The 27,097-nt window shown below is 38.4% G+C and overlaps 1 protein-coding gene across 3 annotated transcripts in view; it reads left to right on the top strand.

The window, feature by feature from the left end:
* The window catches only part of KCNK2 (potassium two pore domain channel subfamily K member 2), a 195,653-nt gene that overhangs the window by 133,912 nt on the left and 34,644 nt on the right, over window positions 1-27,097 (top strand). For all 3 annotated transcript variants that reach the window (XM_019821797.3, XM_003999292.5, XM_019821798.3), the window contains exons 4-6: window positions 3,940-4,100; window positions 7,182-7,368; window positions 20,122-20,261. In XM_019821797.3, the coding sequence (XP_019677356.1) occupies window positions 3,940-4,100; window positions 7,182-7,368; window positions 20,122-20,261 (488 nt within the window). The remainder of the gene's footprint in view (window positions 1-3,939; window positions 4,101-7,181; window positions 7,369-20,121; window positions 20,262-27,097) is intronic.

Raw genomic sequence — 27,097 nt, 5'->3', positions numbered from 1 at the left:
TTGGTAAAAATTAACACCTATATCTTTCTTCATTTCTTCAGGTTTCTTTTATGTCACTTATTTTGCAGCTTTTTTTGGTAATTTTCTCCATCAAATATTAAAATGTTATTTATTATATTCTTAGCTGTCTTAATCGCTAATGTTATTAAGACCCTTTGATTTTGTACTTCATTTGGTGATTGGTTCTTTCCGGGAGTATAGGAATGTTATGTGTGTGATTAGGTCCCAGACACTGGGCCTAAAATACCTGGGTTTGAATCCCAGCTCTCCCACTTTTACTAGCTGTGTCTATCCTTGGGAAGATGATTTAACCTCTCTGTCCTTCTATTTCCTCATTTGAAAAATGGAGAGTATTAGTACCCACCTCACAATGGTTATTGTGAAAATTAAGTCAATTAATATGTTTAATTGGTTGTAAGAGTGCTTAGCACATATAAACATGCTGTTAAATAGTTTGCCTACTGACTGTGCTAAATACATTGATCTGCTAATCTTCAACCAATAGTATGATTAATAGTAATTACAATAATTATTGTTATAGCACCTAACATATATGGAGAATATAATAAAATTTCCTGAGCACCTTTCATGTGATACCTAACTCTATGAAATAAATAATAATAGCAATATACCATTTATCAAATGAGGAAATAATTTACCAAAGGCCACATATTTCTTGAGTCCGGAATCCAGGAATGGCTATAATATATTGGAAACACAGAGTTTTTATCCTTGTATTTCTTTCAATCAGTTAATTTTAGACTTTTTAGACTTTTAAGAGCCCTGATGTTTGGAGGCGCCTGGGTAGCTCAGTCAGTTAAGCCTCCAACTTCGGCTCAAGTCATGATCTCGCCGTTCCTGAGTTCGAGCCCCATGTCAGGCTCTGTGCTGACAGCTCGGAGCCTGGGGCCTGCTTCGGATTCTGTGTCTCCCTCCCTCCCTGCCCCTCCCCTGTTCACACTCTGTCTCTCTCTCTCTCTCTCAAAAATAAATAAACATTAAAAAAAAAGCCCTGATGTTTGCATATCTTACTATAAATCTGTGGACTTTTTACTAGATGACCAGTATTTAACATCTTAAAAGATATTGATAAATCTAAATAGCTAATTCCATCTGACATAAATACAAATTCACCTTACAAGCTGCTTGATATAAATATGCATGTACCTCACCTCCATCTCACCAAAAAGTTGCATTGACATGACAAAAAACATATGAAAATTATGGGGGGAAAGTCCATAGTGTGTGGGAGGCAGGGGAGATGTCGAAGGAACCACAACAGGAATGGATTTGAGAATGATGTGTAGCATATAGCTTCAGGTGACAATGAAATTCGAATGAAGGAGCCCACATTCCAGATACGAGCAAAATCTAGGATTCTAAAGAGAAAGTTTTCTAAGGGAACTTCATAAAGACCCCAAAATTAGAAGCAGAAGTGAGCCCAGGGGCGGCAGCCTATAAATTAATCAAAGTTCTGTGGAACCACTAACCTTAACTTGTACAGTAGCTGACTCCAGTCTTCCTCCAGAATAAAGCTGTGACTGCAACTTTTCCATTTGAAAGGTTACCAGGGAAAGCACTTCGAAAAAGAGTAAGGTTGTTATGCAGATTTCAGTCCATGCATTCTCTACAGATGAAGTTTTCTAGAGATTTAATCATTCCCTTCTCTCTGCTACTGAGGGAGACACGCTTACAAATGGATATTTCCCTTATTCCTTTAAATATCTCTTACAAAAAGGTAACTTCTAGTTGGTTTGCAAAGTTCCTTATGTGTCCACAGCTTCTTAAAAATAACTAGCTTAAAATAATCAGTATGCCGGGGTGCCTGGGTGGCTCAGTGTTTAAGCATCTGACTTTGGCCAGGTCATGATCTCGAAGTTCCTGAGTTTGAGCCCCTGCTGTCAGCACAGAACCTGTTTCAGATCTTTTGTTTCCCCCCCTCTCTGCCTCTCCCCCTCTTGCTTTCTGTCTCTCTCAAAATAAATAAATAAGCTTAAAAAATAATAATCGGTATGCCAAAGAGACATCTTAGGGTGGCAAAATTTGCTCTGCTACACCTTTGAAATCCTTGGAACATTAAAAAAAAAGTTCACAATTTCGGGGCACCTGGGTGGCTCAGTCGGCTGAGTGTCCTATTTCAGCTCAGGTCATGATCTCACAGTTCGTGAGTTCGAGCCCCACGTCGGGCTCTCTGCTGACAGCTCAGAGCCTGGAGCCTGCTTTGGATTCTGTGTCTCCCTCTCTCTCTGCTCTTCCCCTGCTCACATGCTGTCTCTCTCTCAAAAATAAATAAAGATTTTTAAAAAGTTAACAATTTTAAGGTTGTTGGTTATTTTTTGGTAGGTGTTTGAATGAAAACAGGATTTCAAAAGTTGCTATTTAGCTTTCATCTTTAAGTAATTTTAGCATATTTGAATTCTCTTAAATTAAGGCAGGACACTCTTCCAATAAATGACCATGAAAGCTCTATAGTTAATAGTATTATCGGTACAGAGAGACAGAAATACATTTAATGAAAATATTGGCGTTGTTGCATGTGTTACCCCCTTCAGTTTTCAGCATCTAGTTTAACTGGAACATTAGCTCTACTTTGTGGATTATTGAAATGTTTGCTTATTAAAATATTTTATATTAAAATATATTTTTAAAGGATTCTTAACTAGTTGAAATCTATGATTAATATCTTTTAATATTGGGGAGTTTCTGAATTACCCTTGAGGTTGTTAAAAAACAAATTTCACTGAGTACATTTGAATTGGCTTTATTAAATGATTCATGAATTGGGCAGCATCCCATCTAGCTAGCAGAAGGGAGCTCGGAGGAGTTGTACAACATGCAACACTTTTAGAGAGTAAGTATGGGACGATAAAGTTACTGGTAAAAGGAAAGGATTCTCTGGGCGAGATAGCTCTCCCTGAGAGGGAAGAGCAGGAATCTTATTATGTGGATCACCTCATCTTCCTTTCGGGGTGGGCAGAAGATGAGGATGTGATGGAGAGGGCTGGCGTGGTCCGCCACACTTTGGCTCTGATAGGAAAATTCCTGACCTACTGGTTAAGGTTAGGACTAAGGCTTCATTTCTGGGTGAAGTTGAAACTGCAAGTAGATTAGCTATGAAGCCCCAGTTTGGGGATTCGGTCTAAGTGGTGCCATTTTGGGCCCATGGTTTGTTGTTGTTGTTGTTGTTTTAATTTTTTTTAAGTTTATTTTTATTTGTGTTGAAGACTTAGGCAGTGTGAGTGGGGGAAGAACAGACAGAGAGAAGACAGAGAATCCCAAGCAGGCTCTGTGCCATCAGCGTGAAGCCGACCTGGGGCTCGAACTCACAAAACCGCCAGATCATGACCTGAGCTGAAACCAAGAGTCAGATGCTTAACCCCGGGGGCCCCTAGGCCCCTCGTTTTATAGCTGGGGTGCTGGGGTCAAGAGCACCTGGCTCTGGGGTTCCCAAACAGACCATGTCCGGGCACTCTCTGCTGACAAAATCCAAAGGCAGAGAAATGAGTGGCAGTGAAGCAAGAAAGAAATTTATTTCAGAGAGGCCAACGCTGGGAAGACAGAGGACTAGCATCTCAAAGACTGCCTCCATAGGCCAAAAATACTTGCAGGTTTACTTACATAAGGAAAATGTGGGGCAAACGTGGGTGGGCAGGCACAGGTAGGCAGTGAAGGTTAAATGGATCGTTGTCTTGCAGTCAATTACAGGCAGGGTCTTCCTGGCTCAGTTAAGACTTTATCGCTTGAGGGGGCAGTTACAGTCTCCTGCCTGTGGCAAGTGCTAGGCTGGAAAGAAGAATCCAACCAGTAAGTTTGAGGTCAAAATGGAGAGACCCAAAGTCCTGGTTCAGTTTTCTTGTTTCTTTTTAACAAGGTCATATGTTTTAAACTATTACTCGTTTATAATCAACTAATTTTTTTTTTTTTTTTTTTTGTATTTAGGATTTGGAAATATCTCACCGCGCACAGAAGGGGGGAAAATATTCTGTATCATCTATGCCTTACTGGGAATTCCCCTCTTTGGTTTTTTGTTGGCTGGAGTTGGAGATCAACTAGGGACCATATTCGGAAAAGGGATTGCAAAAGTGGAAGATACATTTATTGTAAGTATAATAGACTTTAAGCTACATATGTTGTTGAATTTTTTAAAATTAAACTTTTCTATCACCTCAGGTACAGTTAGACATTCAGGTTATTGGGTTTTCCATAACCTTTTATGCATGTAACTCACTGCATAGTTATTTTTATATTTAATTCGAATGAGCAAATTAATGCATGAGAAAAACCCAAAAATACGTAGAAATTAAGTAGAAATTTGACAGCCCTAGGTTCAAATTCCAGATGTCTTGCTGTATTCTCTCGTTTTAAAAACACGTTTGAATGTTTATTTTTGAGAGAGAGAGAGGGGCTGGCAGAGAGAGAAGGAAACATAGAATCTGAAGCAGGCTCCAGGCTCTGAACTATCAGCACAGAGCCCAACACACGGCTCAAACCCATGAACTGCAAGATCATGACCTGGTCCAAAGTCGGCAGCTTAACTGACTGAGCCACCCAGGCACCCAGTCTTGCAGTATTCTCTTAAGTTAGCTATTTTACCCTGAAACCTCCCTTTAGTCATTTCTATAATGTGAATAGGTACCGGTGATGGAGACATCACTCTGAGAATTAGAGATAAAAATAAAAGCTTCATGTAGCTAGTAAATACCTGATGATATTTTCTCATTTAAATTTGCTTTGGTATCTTTTTTTGTTGCTGGTGGCATTCTAAACTTATATAGCCCTTTTGTGAAGGACATCATATTTAGCAAACCTGATAAAGGCGATCCTGTAACTTAATTCAGTGATGTCACTGATAGAAACTTACCTAAGGGGTGTAATTCAGTAGAACCACAAATAATACACTCGACAATGTTCATCACTATATTATACTCAATAGAAAAAATAAGTAAAATGAAAATGCTTTTATTAGAATTATAAATGAAAGATAGTAATAAGACCACTATGATTACAAGCTTCTATTCTTGAAGGAAATTACCAAGAAAAGGGTTGCATGAGAGGGTGGGATTATAAATGATATGTTATTACCATCACCACTATTACAAATGCATTTTACTTATTATTCAATAGTGTTTCATCTTTTCACAAACATTTCAACAAAGCATTTTACATTTAATTATGTTGATGAAATAAGACTACTGAATATTGGTTTTTCCATATATATTCCAGTTTTCAGCATTAGTTATATTTTATATTTAAGTTCACACTTCACCCTCAGGTATTTTTACAGTTAGAATGGAGTAGTGTGGTGATTCCAAAATATGAGTGTCATCCTGTTTGGGGTATTATACTTCTCTTATATTGATATTTAAAGTATCTTGCATTTACATTAATTGAGAGGGAAGATTAGTGCCATCAACTTGGTAATGCTGAATTGTTCATTCATTCAACAAATCTTTTTCTTAAATTTTTTTTTAATTTGAGCATAGTTGACATACAATATTGCATTAGTTTCAAGTGTATGACTTAGTGATCTGACAAGTTTAAACATGATGCTGTCTTTGCCATAATTGGGTATAGCAACCATCTGTCCCATTACATTGCTATTACAATATCACTGGTTTTCTTACGTCGTGCCTTTCATTCCCTTCATTCCATAACCGGAAGCCCGTATCTCTGTCTCCCCTTCACCCGTTTTGCCCAATTCTCCCTTTCCCCTCCCCTCTGGCAACCATCAGTTTGTTCTCTGTATTTATAGTTCTGATACTGCTGTTTGTTCGTGTATTCATTTGTTTTATTTTATTCAACAAATTTTGGGTTGCCTACTGGATGCCAGGCAACGTTTTTCATGCATCTACATTGGGGCATAAAACACATAAAACACATAAAACACCCGGTGGTGAATACATGACAGTGGTCATGATTCCACGCTTAGTACTAACCACTGTTGTGAGAACTTTACAAACACAAATTCGTCTAAATTTCACTTATGTGAGAAGGATGGTGGACTAGAGAAACTTTTTTTTTCACTTTCCATTCTAATTGGTTTCCTAGATCGTTATCTCTAGAAATTTGTCAAGTTTTAAAACTTAGTGGTTTTTATACGGTGGGGATGCGACCTATAATTTTAATAGCAGATAGGAAAGATCCAGTTAGAGATATTTAGCCTCAAATGAAGATCCGGAGATAAATTGTTGTATGTACAAACATATATACAAATATGTTATACTAAGGAGATTCCTGATAAGAGAAGAAGGTGAAAAAATATGGGTACTCTGAAGACAGCTGTCGTGAGGGGTATTGAAGATTTATCCTTGCCTCCATGTCATGTTTGATTTATTCCGTTGTACAATTTAAAGCCATAGAAGAGAGAGAGATAATTCATCTGGTTCACAGGGAAATCAACTGTGGCCATTAAGTCTGTGAGCACTTCAGTTGAATCAATTGAATAATGATAGTAAAACATACAGGGAAATTTTTCTTAAAATTAATAATTTTTATCAATTATCAGTAGTCAATATTTAATTTTTTAATGTTTATTTATTCCTGAGAGAGAGAGAGAGAGAGAGAGAGAGAAAGAGACAGAGACAGAGTGCAAGCAGGGGCGGGGCAGAGAGAGAGAGACAGTATCCAAAGCACATGCCAGGTTCTGAGATGTCAACACAGAGCTTGACGTGGGGCTCGAACTCACAAACAGCAAGATCATGACCTGAGCCAAAGTCGGACGTTTAACCAACTGAGCCACCCAAGCGTCCCATCAATAGTCAATATTTAGTTAACAGTTCACTTTTCTCTATTTTGCTATATTTCCAGATTATGCTTGGCTCGCTATCAGCAGTATGCCTATAGGATAGAAATATTTCAAAAGTAGTTCACATAAACAAGGAATGATGTAAATCTCAAATTGTATTCTCAGAGCAAATGTAGTTTATTTTGAAAGTATTTTACCTGTTGTAAAGCTATGTAAGTGTAAAGTGGCATCGTCGTGAGCATTGATTGCTTTGAGTTAGGTGTGTTCTCTCCAATTTTTATAAGACAATTGAAAATTAATCATGAAAGTGAAAAAAATAACATCCTTACTTGCTAATTTGTTGATAGCTGTGTGTTAGGTTAGCTTTGCAGGTGCACCAATAATCAATAAATCTCCATCAGTGTCTCTTTCTCGCTGTCTTCACTCTCACCCATAGAAGTGGAATGTTAGTCAGACCAAGATTCGCATCATCTCAACCATCATATTTATACTGTTCGGCTGTGTACTCTTTGTTGCTCTGCCTGCGATCATATTCAAGCACATAGAAGGCTGGACTGCCCTGGACGCCATTTATTTTGTGGTCATCACTCTAACAACCATTGGATTTGGCGACTACGTAGCAGGTAAGTTTTTCCTGGCACCAACAGTACTCGCCTAACCCGTGTCCTTTAGACTTTTTGCTTGGGTTCATAGCACAACACAGTGTGTCTGTCTTAATTTCGCAGGCCTGCCTTAATAAACAAAATTCCCCAAACTGGGTGGCTTTAAACAAAAGAAATTCATTGTCTCACAGAAATTCAAAATCAGGGTGACAGTAGGGGCACAATCCCTCTTGAGACTCTAGGTGGCCTTCCTTCCTCCTTGTTTCTTTCAGCTTCTGGAGGAGGCAATCAGTTTCTGCCTGTCCTGCCCCATTATTATCCCTGCTTATGACGTCACATGGCATTTGTTCTCTCTGTGTCCCTGTAGCTGTGTCCCTCTTCTTATATGGACACTGGTCATACTGGATGGAAAGCCCACTCTACTCCAGTATGCGTTCAGATTAACTAATTACATCTTCAAGGACCTTATTTTTCCTGTAAGGCCATGTTCCAAGGTCCTGGGGACTCACATACCATTTTGAAAGACCATTTAATCCATAACAGTGACAGAGACAAAAGATAAGTCATTCTTCTGTGACAGTGGAGGTAAGCAGAAAGGTGCAGTTGAACATTTAGATTTCATTCTAGGAAAGAAATATATGTTGCTGTTTGTTCAGAATCTTATATTCCCACCTTAGTTTCAGAAACCAATCTGCCCCTTAATTTTTTTTGTTTGTTTTTGTTTGTTTGTTTTTATTTAGTGTTTCATGAATTCGAGTTTAACTTCTCTTTGCTCTTTTTACTTAAGCCTTTTCATGACTTAGTTTTAAAAACACCTGCAAACTTTAGAAGATATTCTAAGCTATTTTCAAACCTTCTTTTCTCTAAGATATTTAACTCCTTTAATTTTCAGTTCTCAGGGAAGTATTTTTCACCTTAACCAAAGTGGCCACATTTTTTTGTTTTGTGTTTTTTGATATTTCCTTTTGTACATGTTATTACAATTACAGTTTGCTTTATTGTTTTATCTCTTAGGTCTTCACTTCCTATCATTTTAATGCTTTCTTTACCATTTATATTATCCAGTTGTCATTATTATTCTAACTCCAGTTTTCAATAAATTATAGTAATGATGGTAAAAGTAACCATGGTGATGTTCTATCATGGACCATTTTGACTAGCCCTTGAAAATCTAAACCATTCTTTTTTAGAAAATCCGATTTGAAGTATTAGAAAATCATGCTAAACACTATAGTAGGAATGTGCTCTTCAACTTCCCGGAATAAACTCACCAGCCTAATTTAATTTTAAGAGAGCTTTATGCTTTCTGGCTGTTTACTGTTCTTTCTCATCCCAAACTTCTTACTTACGTGTTTTCAGAGAAAAACTGTTTTGCACAGTTCTCTAATATCTCAGAGAAGCCTGATGGTTCATCTGTTTCTATTGATTTGTTAATTATAGTTGAGCCTGGCAAAGCCCCCCTTTCTAGGGAACATAGATCCTTGAAGGTGGGGATGTTTTCCTGAAGGAAGCTTTGCTTTTGGTCAGAAATACTGTGCACATATCTCTGTACCGGATGGAGGCCCCAAAAAGGGGAGGGTGCATCACTCTGCTGGAGATCCTTTAGTTTTCTAATTAGCAAACTGTCGGCAGAATAATCGCAGACATTTGTAGCTCCTTAGAAGACACGCTTCTGCTCCAAAGCACCCATTTTTCTAACCTCTCATGGAAGGTGTTGATTGGCTTAAGTAGAAATAGAAAGTGCATTAATGTAGGAGAAAGGAAGACACAGTGAGATGATAACAAGATTTAGACTTGTGGTATGTTAACCCCGGTCTCTTGTGCCACTTGATAAATATCAAGTCTTATAACAGCTGTGGCATATACAGGTATTAATGCAAGCTTTGTATTGCATGTGTTATTTTCATTTTAGTTTTTAATTTTGTATGGTAAGGCAATATTTTGTTTCTTTTTCCGCTTTATTGAGATAGAATTGAAAATAAAATTGTAAGATGTTAATAAGTATACACCGTGGTGATTTGATATATGTACATATTATAAAAGCATCTAGTTCATCTAGTTAATTAACACATTAACACATGCATCTTCTCACCTATTTATCTTTCGGAGGGGGCAGGCGGTAAGAACATTTAAGTTCTATCCCTAACATTTCGATAACCTAATACACTGCACATATTATTTTAAGAAATTGACTGACTACCAGTCCAGTATGTGGCCTGGTCTGGTTAAAAAACAAAACAAAACAAAGATTATAAATAAATTTTAAAAAGTGGGTAGAATCCTAAAATAATGTTGTATTTGTGACCACAGTGTAAAATGGCTTAGAAAAAAGAACAAATATTTTTACTTTATGGTTTTGTAGAAGATGAAAAAAGAAAACCACCTTTTTTTTAATACTAACCTTAAGAGATCAACACTTGGAGGGGCGCCTGGGTGGTGCAGTCGGTTAAGCGTCCGACTTCAGCCAGGTCACGATCTCGCGGTCCGTGAGTTCGAGCCCGCGTCAGGCTCTGGGCTGATGGCTCAGAGCCTGGAGCCTCTTTCCGATTCTGTGTCTCCCTCTCTCTCTGCCCCTCCCCCGTTCATGCTCTGTCTCTCTCTGTCCCAAAAATAAATAAACGTTGAAAAAAAAAATTTTTTTTAAAAAAGAGATCAACACTTGGAAACTGGCTAGAAGAGCAGTTCACTGAGAACATCTTACGTGTAGGAGTGGGGACCCTGAATTCAGAGTTACGGCACAACACTGTAGGGGAGCATGGCAATAAAATGATATCTGTGCTCCATAAGTGGAATCTAATAAACACCCGTTATTACTAAGATTTTATCATATTGCACCCCTTTGTAAATCCATTACTGTAATTTTATTTCTGCAGAGGAAATAATAAAAACTCACTAGAAATATGCCTTGCTTGGGGCGCCTGGGTGGCTCGGTCGGTTGAGCGTCGGACTTCGGCTCAGGTCACGATCTCGCGGTCCGTGAGTTCGAGCCCCGCGTCGGGCTCTGGGCTGATGGCTCGGAGCCTGGAGCCTGCTTCCGGTTCTGTGTCTCCCCCTCTCTCTCTGCCGCTCCCCCGTTCATGCTCTGTCTCTCTCTCTCTCAAAAATGAATAAACGTTAAAAAAATTAAAAAAAAAAAAGAAATATGCCTTGCTAATAATTAGCAAAGGAATTTGATGGGATTCAAGTGACAAATGCTGAGAAAGATAAATTAGAGAAGAGTCTTCACATGCCAGGTCCTTGTGCCCAGGGAGTGGTTTTGGAAGGAGTGTGTACATGAGGCAGATGTGGCCAAGGCTGGGTAGGAAATGTGTACTCTTTGCAAGATTCTTTGGAAAAACAAAAACCTCGAGTTCTTTTTTTAAAGATCTGGGAAAAGAATTGCCTCACTTAATTCAATAGAGTACACACAAATAGGTTTTGCTTCTGGGTACCTTGTGGCTGTGGAGTAAAAGTTAGCTATTGAGCAAAGTCAAGTACCCCTTCCGGGAAGTATCGGTTGCTTACTTTCTAGAACCTTCCCTTTTGAAGTGAGATGTCACTACAGATAGTAATCTCGCTTAAAGTTGGTGTTTTTGCCAAGGAAAAGTAGGAGATACTGCTCCAACTTAAACCTCCTCATCTTTCTATTGGACTATAAATCTCAAAAGAACACAAGGATATACCTCCTGCAATGCACGCTCCCCATCTGATGCCTTTCTCAAACCTGCAAACCCTGCTCGGAATAAGATTAAGGTTTAATCATGTTCTTGTGTTGAACCCCTTTGAAGACCAACTAAATAACATACTCTTCAAACTGATATTATTAAAGGAAAATAAGAAATTTTGGAGAGCAATATATAAATTGTTTAGGATACAAGTTGTAATCTTGGTGTAAATATTAGAAGCATCTTGAGAGCAACAAGTAAAGATGTGATGTTCTGAACCAGGACTCTGGAGCACAGTGCTCATCTCCAGGGTATGAGCAAGAAAGTCCATGCCAGGTGTAATTTCTGCCATGGGAAGCAGACAGAACAACTCCTGTTTTGATGTATTTGTAAGCCTCATTCCTTACTTTTTACTTGTTATATGTCGTAGTGTCCATGATGTAATTTGTAAGAACATAATAGATTGCTAATTCATAAATAAACATGCATTTAAATTTGCATGTGCAAAACCTTTTCACTGTCGGGGATATTGAATCAAAAGTATTTACAGATCACTGGTAAAGACAAATCAACACAGTGTTTAGGTCTCATTGTGTATGTGACTGAACAGAGAAATTCAGCATTTAGTAATTTTTCTGCAAGAAGAGACCTGGAAAATTAAAAAAAAAATTAATGTTTATTCATTTTTGAGAGACACAGAGAGACAGAGTGTGAGCAGGGGAGGGGCAGAGACTAAGGCAGACACAGTATCTCAAGCAGGCTCCAGGCTCTGAACTGTCAGCACAGAGCCCCACACAAGACCCGAACCCACAAACCGTGAGATCATGACCTGAGCCAAAGTCAGACGCTTAACCGACTGAGCTACCCAGGTGCCCCAAGACCTGGAAAATTTTAATGTTATATTTATATTTATGCAAGGGAGGTGTTTTAGTGGCTGGCTGGTTACCTTAGTGACTGGTGTGTGCTCCCTCCTGATGGCCTTTTTTGTTCTTTCACTAGCTTTCAATGTTCTAGAACTAAAATGGACCCACGAGGCCACAGGGTCACTCCCACACTTGTTTTACACATGAATAAACAGACCCCCATTACTAAGACCAGTGCTTGCAGACTAACGCTTCCTAAAAGGCAAGAAGAAACAATGTCGGTTATTTAGCAAAGTGTTGTTTTAGCAGTGCCTATAATTTATAGTCAAATTATAGAGGTAAGTTAAAATTAATGGCAAAAATTATGTTTGAGAATTAACTGTTAATTTCCTGCATTCTGTTTCTCAACTTTCGCCATCTTATTTTCCATTTGATGAAAAGTCTCGGGTGACAAGTTGTTAAATCATGCTTACCTTGTAGACTGAGACCTAAATCATCCCTTCACTAAAACCTAAGCAGTAGGGGCGCCTGGGTGGCTCAGTCTGTTGAGCATCTGATTCTCGATTTCAGCTCAGGTCATAATCCCAGGGTCATGGGATCAAGCCCTGTGTCAGGCTCTGTGCTGAGCTTGGAGGCTGCTTAAGGTTCTCTCTCTCTCCCTCTGCCCCTTTCCCCAACTTGCATGCTCTCTCTCCCTAAAAAATAAAATAAAACAAAACTAAGCAGTAATATTAATTATCTGGAAATGTGTGACAGATTGAAGTCTGTTCATTCAGGCTTGCCTCTATGGTCTTTCAGGTCTATGATTTTTTTTAAAAATGGTGCTTCTTCAAATTTGGAGAGAAGTCATATAATTACCAAATTAAACACAATTTGAAATTCTCCCCCCCACCACCCAAAATCAAATTCTTTTCCAAAGCTACTATCTCGTTTATATATACTATTAGGGTAAGAGTGGGTCAAGCAAGTCAAGAAGCACATTTCCACATCTTGTTTAGAAGCTGCCTGAAGAAGTTCTCAGAACACACCCTTTTTCACAAACTAGGTTTGTTCATAAGATATAATTTGAATGAGTGAAAGCCAGATGAAAAATTACAGTTTCACAAATCAGTGTCCTCACGTTACCTGCTCTTCTAATAAAAAACAAAAATTTTAGCCAAAAATATAGATGTTCTAAGAAATCCTCATGGTTGATCTTAGGAAAACACATTTTCCATCAGAGCATAAATTAATTTAGCCATCCAGATATGTCTCCTTGGAATTTGGATCAATCTTTAGTTGAATAATGAAATTTTCCATATCTCACAGGTGGCTATTGAAAGTGTAGGGGCTAAGGACTGGCTCTCCCAAGATGGGCCACTATGCCATAAAGATTATTTTGAGTTGAAAGTAACCAAAACCCACCAGATGCAGGAAAAGCTCTCCACCTCCCCCTCAACTGCCTAAATATATTGGAAAAAAGAGCCTGTCCCAGGAAGAGAGCTATTAACAAAGACTCCCCTTTACCTAAGAAACTTACCTGCATAATAGGACAACCTTTGTTTTTCCAAACATCTCTTTCTTATCATCTTCCTGGTAATGATCTTCCTCCCCTTTGTGTCCTTAGACCCCTACCCCTCTTCTTAGGTCATATAATCTTCATGTTGCTTCACTGTCTTTGAAATTTCACGTCTACGTGGATTCCCTGCCCATACACCTATGAAATTTCCGCTGTTCAATCTGTCTCATGTCAGTTTGATTCTAAGTCAAGCTAGAAGGACCATAGGGCAGAGGAAGGGCCTCCTCCTCAACAAAGCTTACTGAGTTAATCAGGCTTTAGGCTTAGTGCCGATATGCTCCTCTAAAATATAATTTCGGACTTTCCAAGGTAAAATTCTTCTGATACTTTTACCTTTACTAAATTTTTCTAAATTTTCCCAGTTGTATAATCATTTGTCTTCATTTTTTTTTCTTAGAAAGAACATATTTGCATATCTCATATTAAGAATTAAGTTTTCTTGGGGCACATGGGTGGCTCAGTCGGTTAAGCGTCTGACTCTTGATTTCAGTTCAGGTTATGCTCTCCCGGTTCATGGGTTCTGGCCCTGTGTCAGCCTCCCTGCTGACATCATGGAGCCCGCTTGGGATTCTCTCTCCCTCTTTCTCTGCCCCTCCCATATGCTCTCTTGCTGTCTCTCAAAATAAATAAATAAACTAAAAAAAAAAGAATTAAGCCTTCTTGGATTTATGTTTTCAAAGTCATTATCAGAAATGAAGTTTTTCGTAACCAAACTATTGATTTTCCTTATAACTGAAAACATGAGTCATTTGGTGGAGTGCTCAGAGCTTGCTGAATGGAAAGGCAATTTATCATGAGAACATATAAATCTCTGTTGAGAAATCATAGCAGGTTTTTTGGTTCAAAACAGTTCTAACAGAGACCCTTTAGAGAACAGTCCTGATGTTGCCTAATGTTTTGCAACTATGTCAGTGGCCAGCTGTTGAACTGATCAATAACAGTAAAAATTTTCCAGGACTTCAGTGGGTAAGAAGGAAAGTAGCTGATGAGGAGTGAAGTCTACTGAATGATGAACAGTCACCACTCCCACCACAACAATGTCTCAGAAAAATCACTTTTATCAGAAAGGGAGGGTGTATGTGACTGCTAGGGGAGATGTATTATATTCATCATTCATTTATTTATTCAAGTGTTTAGTGAGCACATACCGGGTATTAGACCCTGTGCTTATATTGTGATAGTGATAATAATTGCTCTAATTCCTTTTCCTTTGGGACAGAATGTTTGAAAATTGGGGGCAAAAATTAAATAGGGAACTTTCTTGTCTTCCTGGTAGTCATTCTGTTTCATAATATAGGAAAATACTGCAAAGAGTCTGGTCACCCCCAGATTCAGCCAGTAACTCTCTGAGAACTCACAAGAGAATGGATGTTTGTCTGCATGATGAATTAAATAGGATTTGACTCAAATGGGCCAGAAGTCCTAGGACCTGGGGACACACCAATAAGTTATTTAACTTTTCAGATCCAGAATGGATCTATATAGAAACATGGTGGAAACGCGTGCAGGATAAAAATGAGAAGGAAAATATTCAGTGATTGATAGTCGTGGCTTAGTGAGATAGGCAGTAAATTGTACTAAATATAATGAAAAAGGCTCCAGATTGCTCTATAATGAGACTTAAAGGTAGCTTCTAGCAGTAACAATTTTGTACGTCTTACATACTCTAGGTTTCCATCCATGTGAAGGAAGAGTGAATGACAGTGTATTGATCTTTCTTTCTGATCATGAAACTACTGCTCTTCTCATGGCTATTTTCCGAATTTTAGATCAAGTACCTAGTAGGAAATGGACAACATCTTGAATGCTGACATGGCAAATCCCAAAATATAGGTTCAAATGTTAGAGAGACTTAGTTAACTTGTTTTGCCTTTTGTTTTTCTGACTTAATAGCATATGATAAGTTCGGCTTAGTAGGTGAGCTGTGGTTTAGTACTGAAGTCATACTTCCATTTGTAAAAAAAGAAAGCAGAGTTTGCAACGTTATTGAAAGAGCCTCTTAGTTCTTCAAGCCCTAAGGAGAGTCTTCATTCAGTTAAATTGCTTTACTATAAAAAATATATATACTAAAGCAGAAAATAAATTCCCCCTTTTATATTAAGGCAGGCTAGTTTTATTAATAAAAGTAAAGCTAAACAAACAAAAAATTAAAATCAATATTTCATATCTAAACTAAAATGCTTAAAGACCAGGTAAAGAAATGATGCCCATTTTCTTTAGAACAAGGTTCTATGTCCATATCTATATTCTCTAATACAAATATAATTTTAAACGAGAGGAGGAGGGCATGGAGTTGATGACTTTAGTTCAGAATGGCTAGATGATTCTTTAAATCCAGGTTTCTCCTCCTCCTCTTCCTTCTCCTCTTCCTCTCCATCCTCCTCCTTCTGCTTTCTTCTTTATAAATATTCTGTGATTCAGGAGCATCTCAGAGAAAGAAAATCAAATATAAGCATCTCAGAGAGGGCATCGCATACTCAAGTTCTTTAGAGAACAATAGGGCCAATTACTAGAAACTGTTGGAATGAGGACAGAAGCATGGTAAGGAGGCTTCTGAAAAAATCGTGCTTATCTTCAGACCCCTGGTTTTTCTAGGTAAGACCATTGAGGCGCAGGCTGGGAAGAGGCATATCTTGTTTGACTTAGTGCCTCTAGCCCTAGCTAAGTCTCCACCATGCAGTTTGGACACAACAGGCCGGTGGATAAATGATAGCAAGGACCGGAACTGAGACCATAGGTGACATACCCAACCTGGTTAGTGGGAAAAAGCCTGTCTTTTGGAGCGAGGAAGCCCTGGTTTTGAATTCTAGCTCTCCTACCTCCTTTCCTGTGTGCCCTGACACATGTTATTTTACCTGCTAAGACTACAACTTCTCTATTGTAAGTGGGACACTTACTATTGGTTGGGATTTCTAGGAGCCAGTACAAAAACCGACTTTTACTCCTGAGTTCTGAACAGACTATGAAATGGCAATTGAATTATTAGCTTAATTCCTGATAGGGGCAGCTGGAGATGTGGCTTAAATCTATGGTGAATGGTCTTACTAAAGCCCTGTCCTAAATCAATGGACACATGAGGAATGCGAACATAACTCCCTCAATACCTGCCCCCCACCCAGGGCGTTAGGATGGAATGATTTCATTTAGATGGGCAATCAGGAAGTCTTACTTTTCAGTCTTCTCTCAATCAGATTGTGAATATTTTGGAAATCAGCTGAAATGAGCATAGACTTGGCTGTATAGAACTACCAGGGCCTTTATTTAGAAAACAAACAAAAAACCTGTATGTGCCTGCTATAGCCTCATGGGCTGTTCTGCCCCCTAACCAGTAATTCTTTGGGGCCAGGTAGGAGATGGCTTTTTTAATGCTGGATGGAGAGATTGTTCCAAGCAAATTCACTATTGCTAAAATGGGTTCCTAGCAATAATGCCATAAATAACAATAATAATAATAATAATAATAATAAAGTTTTCCTGACTTATATTTTTAGTAGTTTAATCTGCTAGATAGATTTTGGCTGATCTCCTTACTTAAGCACTAAGGAGAAAGCCAGAGAAAAATGGCGCCCATGGGAGTCAGGAAGAGACTTATTTTAACTACTTGGAATGGTTCATAAGATTCCTGAAACCTTTGTACCTCCACCCGTCTTTACTTATTTTTATTACCATCTGTCTATTCTCCTATAATGATTAGCCAGGAAGGTCTGAAAATGGAAAGGACTTGTGCACGTATTTTCAGTGGCAACAAAGAAAACAGCAGTGAGGTGACTGTTCCTGCCAAGTGGGTGAGGAACCCAGGAGGGGAGGGCGGGTTGTAGCAGACTGCAGGCTGCAGCTCAGGAGTCTGTGGAAAGAGGGGAAAAAATGATAAGGGTGGAAGAGTAGAGATGGGGGTGGGGGCACAGGCAGCAAATCCAGGACAGAGACATTACCCGAGGTTCTGAATAAGCAAAAGACCCATGTACAGGTTTCCTGAATGTAGCTAGACTAAAATTAATGCTTCCAACAGCCAAAAAAAAATTTTTGTTGATGTTTCCTAATTTAAAAATAAGACCAACAGCCCCTTTTAAGCAAGCTATCTTGACATTACAGATATTTTAATTTGGATTCTTGGATCAAGCGGATGGAATAGTGTGGAAATTAATTCATAAATCTTAGAGAGGACTTATGAGTTGTTTGACAACACTCCTGTATACATCATTTTTCCTTAGATCATTTGCCTGCCGGTATTTCATTCCTAAGAGCAGCAGTTGAGAATGGGAAGCATTCCCCACCCCCACCCCCAGGCTTAGAATCCACCAAAACTTGTGGGATGAACATTTTACCCAAATATAGACCTTTCAGTGATTAAGCTAATTTACTCTTTTCAAACTGTGACATCCTGTTTATAAGAAAGAAGACTTATAAAAAGTCATCTTGAGTATGAACTAACTTTTAAAATCAACATCTTGGTGAACTTATGTGTTAAGTGAGTCACAGCTATTTGGATGAAGACTTTCTGGTTTTGAAAGAGAAAGTACTCGGAAAAAAATGTCATTTTGGTTTCTTTGAAATGGAAACATTTGAAAAATGGAATTCGCTAGAGAGCCTATCGTATAACAAGTTTCCACACACAACTTAAGTCACTTCTGTGAATTTGTAGAACTGCATTCCCCGTGGGCCAACTCTTAACCATCATGAGATGCATTTGGCCTCCACAATCCTTCCCAGAAACGGTATTTTTGAAAATTTTACACAAGGTAAAATTTTTACCATATTTTGAAGGTGATATTATTTACTTTGGAAACTGTGCTTTTCAGATTACTCTTTGTCCCCAAAGAAAGCTGAACTTGTGTCTGTTACTTGCCCAAGAGAAAAATGTTCTCTTTTTACTCTGACCCTTTCATATTTGACAATGTCATTGTGGGCAGCTCATAGTCTAATATATATATAGTAATGCTTATTTTCGACTTTGTGTTTGACTTTCATGCATACTTGCTATTTATCAGCTGTTCTTCCGAATGGACGGATTGAACCTTTGTGAATGGAGTACATCTGTGACCCCTCTAAGCATCTAATCTCCGTGCTGTTGATACCACAATCCTGATCTCTTGCTCTGCCCTGTTGAACGTTAGATCTGTATGTAAGGATCCTTCACCTGTTGGTACCGCAAGCACTTCAAACCTATCATGTACCAATTTGAATTACTTTTTTTTTTTTTTTAGTCACTATTCCTTCCCCTGTGTTTCCCGTTCAGTTACTGTCATCATCTCCCAAAAGAGGAGCTCTGGTCATCCTAGAGCCCTTCCTTGATGATGCTGCCTCTAATACCTTTTCTTTCCATTCCAGCCCTAACTCAAGCACAATAACCTCTTGGGTAGTTCAGAACAAAAGTTTTTCATGAGACTTTCCTTGTGAACCTGCCTTCTCTGCTGCTGGATCTTTCTGAGCATAGGGTCAAACATGAATATAAGACTTATCACCTATAAACTTTACCTCCACCCCATCGTGTTAGGAACAAGTTTTTGCAATCTGACACAATTCACTTTTTCTACATTCCTCTCTTCTACCCATCTACTCCCCGGCCCCCATCCATATGTAGAGTTAGCTACTAAAAGTCCTTTGAATATGCCGTGTATTTATACACTGAACTTTTCTCTGTTTTGATCTTCCTTACTGAAGACCCCCTTTTCTCTTCTTGCCTTTCCCCCTCCAGAAGTAAAAATCATTTCTTCCATGTCCTCTCACAACACTTTTTTATTCTTATTTGCTATCCCTTGATCTACCCCATTATGGGAAATTGTCTATGTGAGGCTTTCTCAGAGTAAATTATGAATTTCTACAGAGAGAGACCTGTTCCTCTCTCTTGTGAAGAGAAGTAACTGTTTTCAGTGTTGGGGAATTAATAAGTGCCCCATTGATATGTGCTGAGGTAGGGATGTGTTGAAATGTATTCAGACTCTCATAGGTGCAGCTTTTGTACCAAATGGATGGAGAAGCAACAAAGATTAAAGCAGAAGAGGTCCTTTGCTAATTTTGTCTTGACAGCTAAGGATTTAAATTTGTGACCTGCAGGGGAATTCCTCTAAAAAGTCAGAAAATAACGAACGGCAATATCATCTACAAATTACTATGTGTTCCATATAGACCCACTGACGCATTGTCTCAAGCATTTGTTATCAATCCATCGTATTGGTGATTTTAGAATAAGAGCCACTTTCTGACCAGGTTGACTTTGTATTGATTGGTAACCATGTATTGATTGGCAGTAATGTAAATACGCTAAGGCAAATGCATACCCCAAAAGGTGTCATTTCTGTCTTCTACATGTTCAGTAGATGTGGAAAGAGAAACCAGTACACATGGAATAATGAACCCCTAGACTAGCTAAACAAAAAAAGAAATCTAGAACAGAGAAAAATCATTATGACCTAGAGATGTAATGAACAGTCTCATTAAGAAGAACCTAGTGACTGAAATATAACACTGGATGTGGATGTTAACTTACTGGAATTAGAATAAAAACTTAAAAAAAAACCAAAACTTGTGACTCATTCTTGAAAAATAGAAAAGGAGAGGAAAGAATTCCATATGAAGACAATAACATGGATCAATTGACAAGATTCCTATTTTGCAAGCCAAAATTCAGTTGGTACTTTTAGCAAATATCCATATTAATTACTTTCATGAATACAAAGTTATTTTGTCCTGCTTTATTTTTCTCACACAGGTGGATCGGATATCGAATATCTAGACTTCTACAAGCCTGTCGTGTGGTTTTGGATCCTTGTAGGGCTCGCTTACTTTGCTGCTGTCCTGAGCATGATTGGGGACTGGCTCCGAGTGATATCAAAAAAGACAAAGGAAGAGGTAAGAATTAAGAAGTGTGCAAAAACACTCCTATTTAGCTAATTCAGTACAAATTATTTTTCATCTTTTTTGACATTTATTGTTTACAATAATGTTACAATTATGTTTGACATAATTGTTTACAATAAATGTTACTTAAAATGTTTAACATTTATGTTTGGTGTATATTTGCTGTATGTTAAAGTATAATTCAGTTAACAAATATTTGCTTAACACCTCTGTGTACTAGATGCTATCAAGGTGCTGAGGCTAATTTATAATGAAAAAAAAAGATGTAATTTAAAATATTTTCTTCACCATTTTTTTTCCTTTTTCTTTTATTTCTTTTTTTTTTTCTTAAGGTCACAAAGTAAATGTTATTCCATAAAGAGAAATACAATAGAAAATGTTTATGTCAAGGGGCGCCTGGATGGCTCAGTTGGTTAAGCATCTGAGACTTCGGCTCAGGTCATGATCTCGCAGTTCATGGGTTTGAGCCCCACGTCAGGCTCTGTGCTGACAGCTCAGAGCCTGGATCCTGCTTTGATTCTCTGTCTCCCTCTCTCCCTCTCTCTCTCTGCCCCTCCCCTATTCACACTCTGTCTCTCTCTCAAAAGTAAAATAAACATTTAAACATTTTTTAACAAGAAAATGTTTATGCCAAGATGTCAATAGCATGAAAAAGTGAATGTATCATGTAATATTTAATTTTTTAACTGCATTAAATTTTTCCTCCTTTCTTATGTTGCTATAAATGTGTGCAAATGCACACATGTATGCACACATATGTACCCAAAGCTGTATGCCTTAAGGCCAGTTTCCCTGCGTACAGATTTCAGGTGTTCAAAAGATACCCTTTTACCTATTTTGTACAACTATACATACAGAAATGAACATTAGAATCTTGACTCATGAAATTTTGGAAAGTTTAAAGTTTAAATCTTGATCTTGAAATTTTATACTTTGGAAATTACATTTTGATTTCATGTTTATAGACCCAGGAGTATTATCAGTTTGAGGGACACAGTAGTGTTTTATTATGATTTCTGTATTTTTAGTTTGTAGATTTTAGCCAACTCTACCACTTTTTTGAGAAGAACAAATCTGTAAAACCTTCAGTTATTACATCCATTATCTTCCTTTAATTACCCCTCCATTTCATTATCTGGTGTTCATATGCTAGGAGACACCTGGTGTTAAAATCTTTAATACAGCAAAGGTGATTCTTTAAACATAAACCCAAGAGAAATAGACTATGATAGGAAATGATAAAATTCATTTCTCTCTACAAATACTTCCTTGAAACCCATCAAGTCATATAATTTGTTACCAGTACCCTAGGTGTCTATAGTAATTAGAAAGACTGTAAGTGATTCAGCACTCCCTTCATGGGTACCATATTTCTCAATTAAAAACTCACATAGTCTGTATGCATTAATTTATATCTTAGCTGCACCATAAAACCAAATATTTTATTATAAACAAATCATGAAGATAATTTGCTTGACATTCTGATTTAAATCATGTGAAAATTTCTGCTTAGAACAGGACCCCAGTTGATTCACCTCCATCTTAGACTTTGCGTGTGTGTGTGTGCGCGCGCGCGCGCGTGCGCGCACAAGACAGAGAGAGAAAGAGAACGTGAGGGAGAGAATATTGTAATTGTTTTAACTTTGGTGTACTTTTAAGGATCTTGAGATGCTACAGGAAAAAAGGAAATTGAAGTTAAGAAATGTTTCGGATAACATAGCTAAAAAGAAAATTTCTCAAACCTCTAGCCATAAACAAGATTTTAAATGGATTTTTAAAACACACACAAGTATTTATTTTTTAATTAATTAATTTTTAAAATTTGCATATAGTTGGCACACAATGTTGCATTCGTTTCAGGTGTACAACGTAGAGATTCAACATCTCTACACAAGCATAGCTACCATCTGTCACCATACAACGCTGTTACGAGATCACTGACTATGTTCCCCGTGTGGTACTTTCCATCCCCGTGACTTACTCATTCCACAACTGGAAGCCTGTACCTCTCAGTCGCCTTCATCCATTTTGCCCATCCCACCCACCCCCCTTCCCGCTGGCAACCACCAGTTTTTTTCTTTGTATGTGTTGGTCTGATTCTGACAAGCATTTATTTTGTAAATAAAATAGAATTGAACCGAACATATCTTCTTCAGATAGATAGGAGATGTTTTGTGAAAGACACATACACACATATTATAAAAACACTGTATATTATATACACACATGCATATACACATACTAAGATTATTATGGATCACAGTCAAAAAGTGTAAAAGCCACTAAGGCGCATATAGAACAGAGGGAAATTTTATTTTTATTTTATAGCATAGACTATTTGATCAGAGTTTAAAACCTGTATTATTAAAAACCAGGGCTTTGTGTGATAGGACTAGCTGGTACAAAGCCTGAATATCCTTTTCCAGAGTAATGAGATAATGATCTGCAGGAGTCCCGCCATCACACACATGAATGATGAGGGGCTGAAACAACAGACATTTATTTTCTCACGGTCCTGGAGGCTGGAAGTTCATAGTCAACGTGCCAGCAGGCTTGGTTTGTGGTCAGATCTCTCTCTTCAGCCTACAGATGCTGCCTTCTCCCTGTGTCTTTTACATGGCCTTTTCTCTGTGCGTGTGCATGGAGAGAAAGCTCTGGTGGCTTTTCCTCTTCTTTGTAAGGACATATGTCCTATCAAATCAGCGATGCACACTTATGACCTCATTTAACCTCAATGACCTCCTTAAAGGCCGCATCTCCAAGTACAGTCACATGGAGGCTTAGGGCTTCAACATGTCTTTAGAGGACACAGTTTGGGCCATCACACCATCTTTTGAAATAAGTTTAAATTTCTACATGAACTGGCTTGTGTAACATGAAAAACAAGTTCATGTGCCTTCTTATGAGTGATCTTCATGATTCTCAAACAGAAGTATGAGATGCGTCACTGTGTTTTCGTGCTATTAAACAGTGAAACATAGTAAACATTGCTTTTTTCTTACCACAAGTCTCTTAGCTTTCACTTAACCTTTTGAGTAACTTGTGGTTTCTGGTGACTGCATCTGCAGAAAGCTCATGTGAGTCAAGGCCATGAGCGAAAGTTAACTTGAACCCTCCTAGAGCTGCAGCCACAGCTGCTCTGGACAGTGGCGCCAATTAAAATGGAGCCATGGGTTTGAGCAGATGTGTGTTTTCTAATTTATTTAAAATGCAATGTAGAGGGTGGGAGGGAGGGGAGGGTGGTTGATGGGTATTGAGGAGGGCACCTTTTGGGATGAGCACTGGGTGTTGTATGGAAACCAATTTGACAATAAACTTCACATATTGAAAAAAATAAAATAAAATAAATTGCTCTAGAAAAAAAAAGAAAGAAAGAAAAGAAAAAGAAATAAATAAAATGCAATGTAGAGAAATGACAAAATTGGGTTACAAATTCAACAGGGGAATGGGACAGACGATTTATAATTTACCTACAGATTATCAGAGCCAAAGTTTTTACAAACAAAAATACTACAAACATTTCTACAGCAATGGAAGAAGGATTATGAGATCATTTTAGTTTTGAAATAACTCACTAGACGGCATAATGGAATAAAACACAACTAAATACAATCTAGTCATCTTAACATAGATGAAACGTGCGTGCTGGGTGACTGTTCACTCTGGATTCCTTACCTTCTGTACCTAAACCATTCCAGATGCTGTAACCTCTACAAACTTCCTACATTCCTAGAAGCAACAAGGTTATGTCTGACTTTCAGTTTTGATGAATAAAAATGCAAATCTTTATTTTTGATAACTTGGAATTTTCCCTATTAAAAAATGTTAACTAATATAGAATATACAAAATAATACATAGTATTAAATTTCCAAGTGATAATATTAAAAACATTCTTTCCCTGAATGAAAATATTTTGCCTACCAATGTCTCCATTACATATTATTTTTTGTTTTGTTTTGTTTTTGTTTTCTGTATTCTTTTAAAAAAACTTTTTTAATGTTTATTTTTGAGAGACAGAGAGAGAGCAGGGGAGAGGCAGAGAGAGAGGGAGACAGAATCTCAAGCAGGCTCCACACTGTCAGCACAGAGCCCAATGCAGGGCACGAACTCACAAACTATGAGATCATGACCTGAGCCAAAACCAGGAGTCGGATGCTTAACCAACTGATCCACCCAGACACCACTGTTTTTTGTATTCTTAAACCATACCATGAGTATCAGTTGAGTATAATTGTAGACCTCTACTCGTATGTGGGCTTATTTCTGTTTTTTTTTAAATGCTAAAGCATATTGTTTCCAATGATGACTAATTTAATGAAAATATTATGGTCAGGAATTAGAAAAAATGGGTTTTGATGAACATGCTGAAATGAAATATGTTAGTGTAGCTGATGCACCTGAAATATTTGCAGAAGAAATTAGTTGAAGCAACACTGCATTATTTCAAAATGTCATATATAATTACAGTTGATGTGCATTCCTCAAGGATAATAATAATGACCTCTACAAAAGTGTTTACTTGTTTCATTATCTTTAAAAGTTTAATGGAGAGTAGGCATAGGTTCAACGCTAAGAATTGGTATGACCAATGATCTTTTCCTGTGAAGCCGTGTACCCCCTTCTGAAGAAATGATGTTTCCGTTTAGAAAATAAAGATTATTTAGGTATTCTGGATAATACAGTAATACCGCTATCTGAGACAGGTGTAATAAAAGTAAGATGTGACCACAAAAGTCACAAGGGAAATTTTTAAGCAAGCACAGAATAGCACATCCTTATTATACATAGCTTGCTACTGTTCACCTTCCTTGAGTTTGACACGCCTGTGATTTCTGTAGAGTTCTTGTGTTGATGTATATGTTCCCGTATCTGGAGTGTTCCCGTCCATAGGTGAGATGAACGCCACCACAGCCCCCACCACAGAACGCCAGTGTTGTCAGACCGTGTGGCACTACAGCTGGCCACTACAGGGTGGACAGCCGAGCATCACTTCTTTACCAATATCATGTGGGTTTTTTTTTTTAAGTTTATTTTGAGAGAGAGAGTGTGGGAAGGACAGAGAGAAAGGGAGGCACAGAATCCCCAGCAGGCTCCGCACTGTCAGCGCGGAGCCCTATGCAGGGCTCGAAGCCATAAACCTGTGAGATCATGACCTGAGCCGAAACCAACAGTCACTTAACCGGCTGAGCCACCCAGGTGCCCTGACCAATATCCTGTTGTTGACTCTCTGGAGGTGTTTGTGCAAATGGAGACGCTCACCTTAGTAGGTTGGCCTTACATCATAGTAAGAAAACTGCCTTTGGTGGGGAACTGTAGTTCCAGAAGCCTTTAAAGGCTGTGCCCGGAACTTCTTTTGCCCCAGGGACCTGAGAATATGGAGGAAGATGGTTTTCTTCTTGTGCCTAGCTTGTGGCAGCATGTGGTCTTGCCCTAATCTCACTCGGGATGGCGATGCCTCCCTTCTGTGAAACAGCTGGGACTCGGCAGCAGGATTTCTTGTCCCGGATGAGCAATTAAAGAGTATTTGTGGCCTGAGTCCTGGAAGAGTAGCAGCCGACCACTTTCTTGTTATTTTGTTTGGGAGAAGTGCTTTGAATACGAAAGGCTTTATATGCCATTTGAAATAGGTTAGGCTTTATTCTGAAAACCTTGGAGAGCCACTGGAGGATTTTAAGTACGTGGAATGCATGATCTTGTCAACAGTGAGGAAGATGGATCAGAAATGAAGCTGGATGCAGACGATCATTCAGTAGCGATGATTGATTGCGAGAATCCAGGTTCTGTACAGTGAAGACTCTACGGTGCCAGCAGGATGGGGATGAAAGCACGGGCTTCAAAACTATTTGGGGGATAGAAGGAATAGAATGTGGTAACCCATTAGCTTTGGGCAGTAAAGAGAAAAAGAGGATGACATGTTTCTGGCTTCCGATGGAATTATGGAACACAGGAAAAGGAGACATTCTGGAGGCAGAATGAAGATGATTTGGACACGCTGTCTTTGAAGGATGTGTTGGATGTCAGGTGGCTAATTCAAGTGTGAACAGTGGTAGAAGGATGGGAGCTGGAGAGATAGTTTGGGGGGTCATCACTACATAAATGACAATGTAAGTTGGGAGTAGGATAAATTCACCTAATCGAGATTTGTAAAGTAAGCCAACAAGAGAGCTAAAAATGGAACCTGGAGTGATACCTTCATTTAAGGTGGGGGAGGGGGTGGAATACAGACACTGTAAAGGACTGTTTAGCAAATAATATAGTCAGATACATTGATTCACGATAGGATCTGTTGGAAGGACAAAAGAGTTGAGGTTTTGAAGAGAGGATAATTGAAGTGATGGATAAGATTGGCTACAGACAATGGGGGAAGAAAAGGAATCTAAGGAAAGCCTAATGCAATAACATAAAATAGGTAAGTAAAGTAACTAGAATTCCCTATGAGGTTGTGCTCCAGGGGCACCACTCCTGTAAGGAAAAAAAAATGTAAATATTGTCTTGGAATGGTGCCATGCACTGGGCATACTCTAAGATAGATCTTTGGGCACATCAAGCACAATTCCCAAGAGCCACATTCAATGTTTTCTTATGGAGATAGGAGCCCTCGGAGCACAAATAAAAGAAGATTGTGTGTCTCCACTGCTACCTGGGTTGAGCAGTGTTAGCAGCCCTGATCCTGGGTACTGCTGGGCATGCACAAGTGGTAAGTATGGACTGTGATGGGGTGGGAGGTGAGCTGTGACAGTGAAGATACTGGAGGCGTGGAGACCAGTTAGGAGATTATTTAACATCTGATTCATTCCTAAAGCATTCATTCCTAAAGCATTCATGA

This window comes from Felis catus, chromosome F1, assembly GCF_018350175.1.
Source record: "Felis catus isolate Fca126 chromosome F1, F.catus_Fca126_mat1.0, whole genome shotgun sequence".
NCBI classification, from domain to species: domain Eukaryota; kingdom Metazoa; phylum Chordata; class Mammalia; order Carnivora; family Felidae; genus Felis; species Felis catus.
This window is presented reverse-complemented; position numbering and strand designations above follow the sequence as displayed.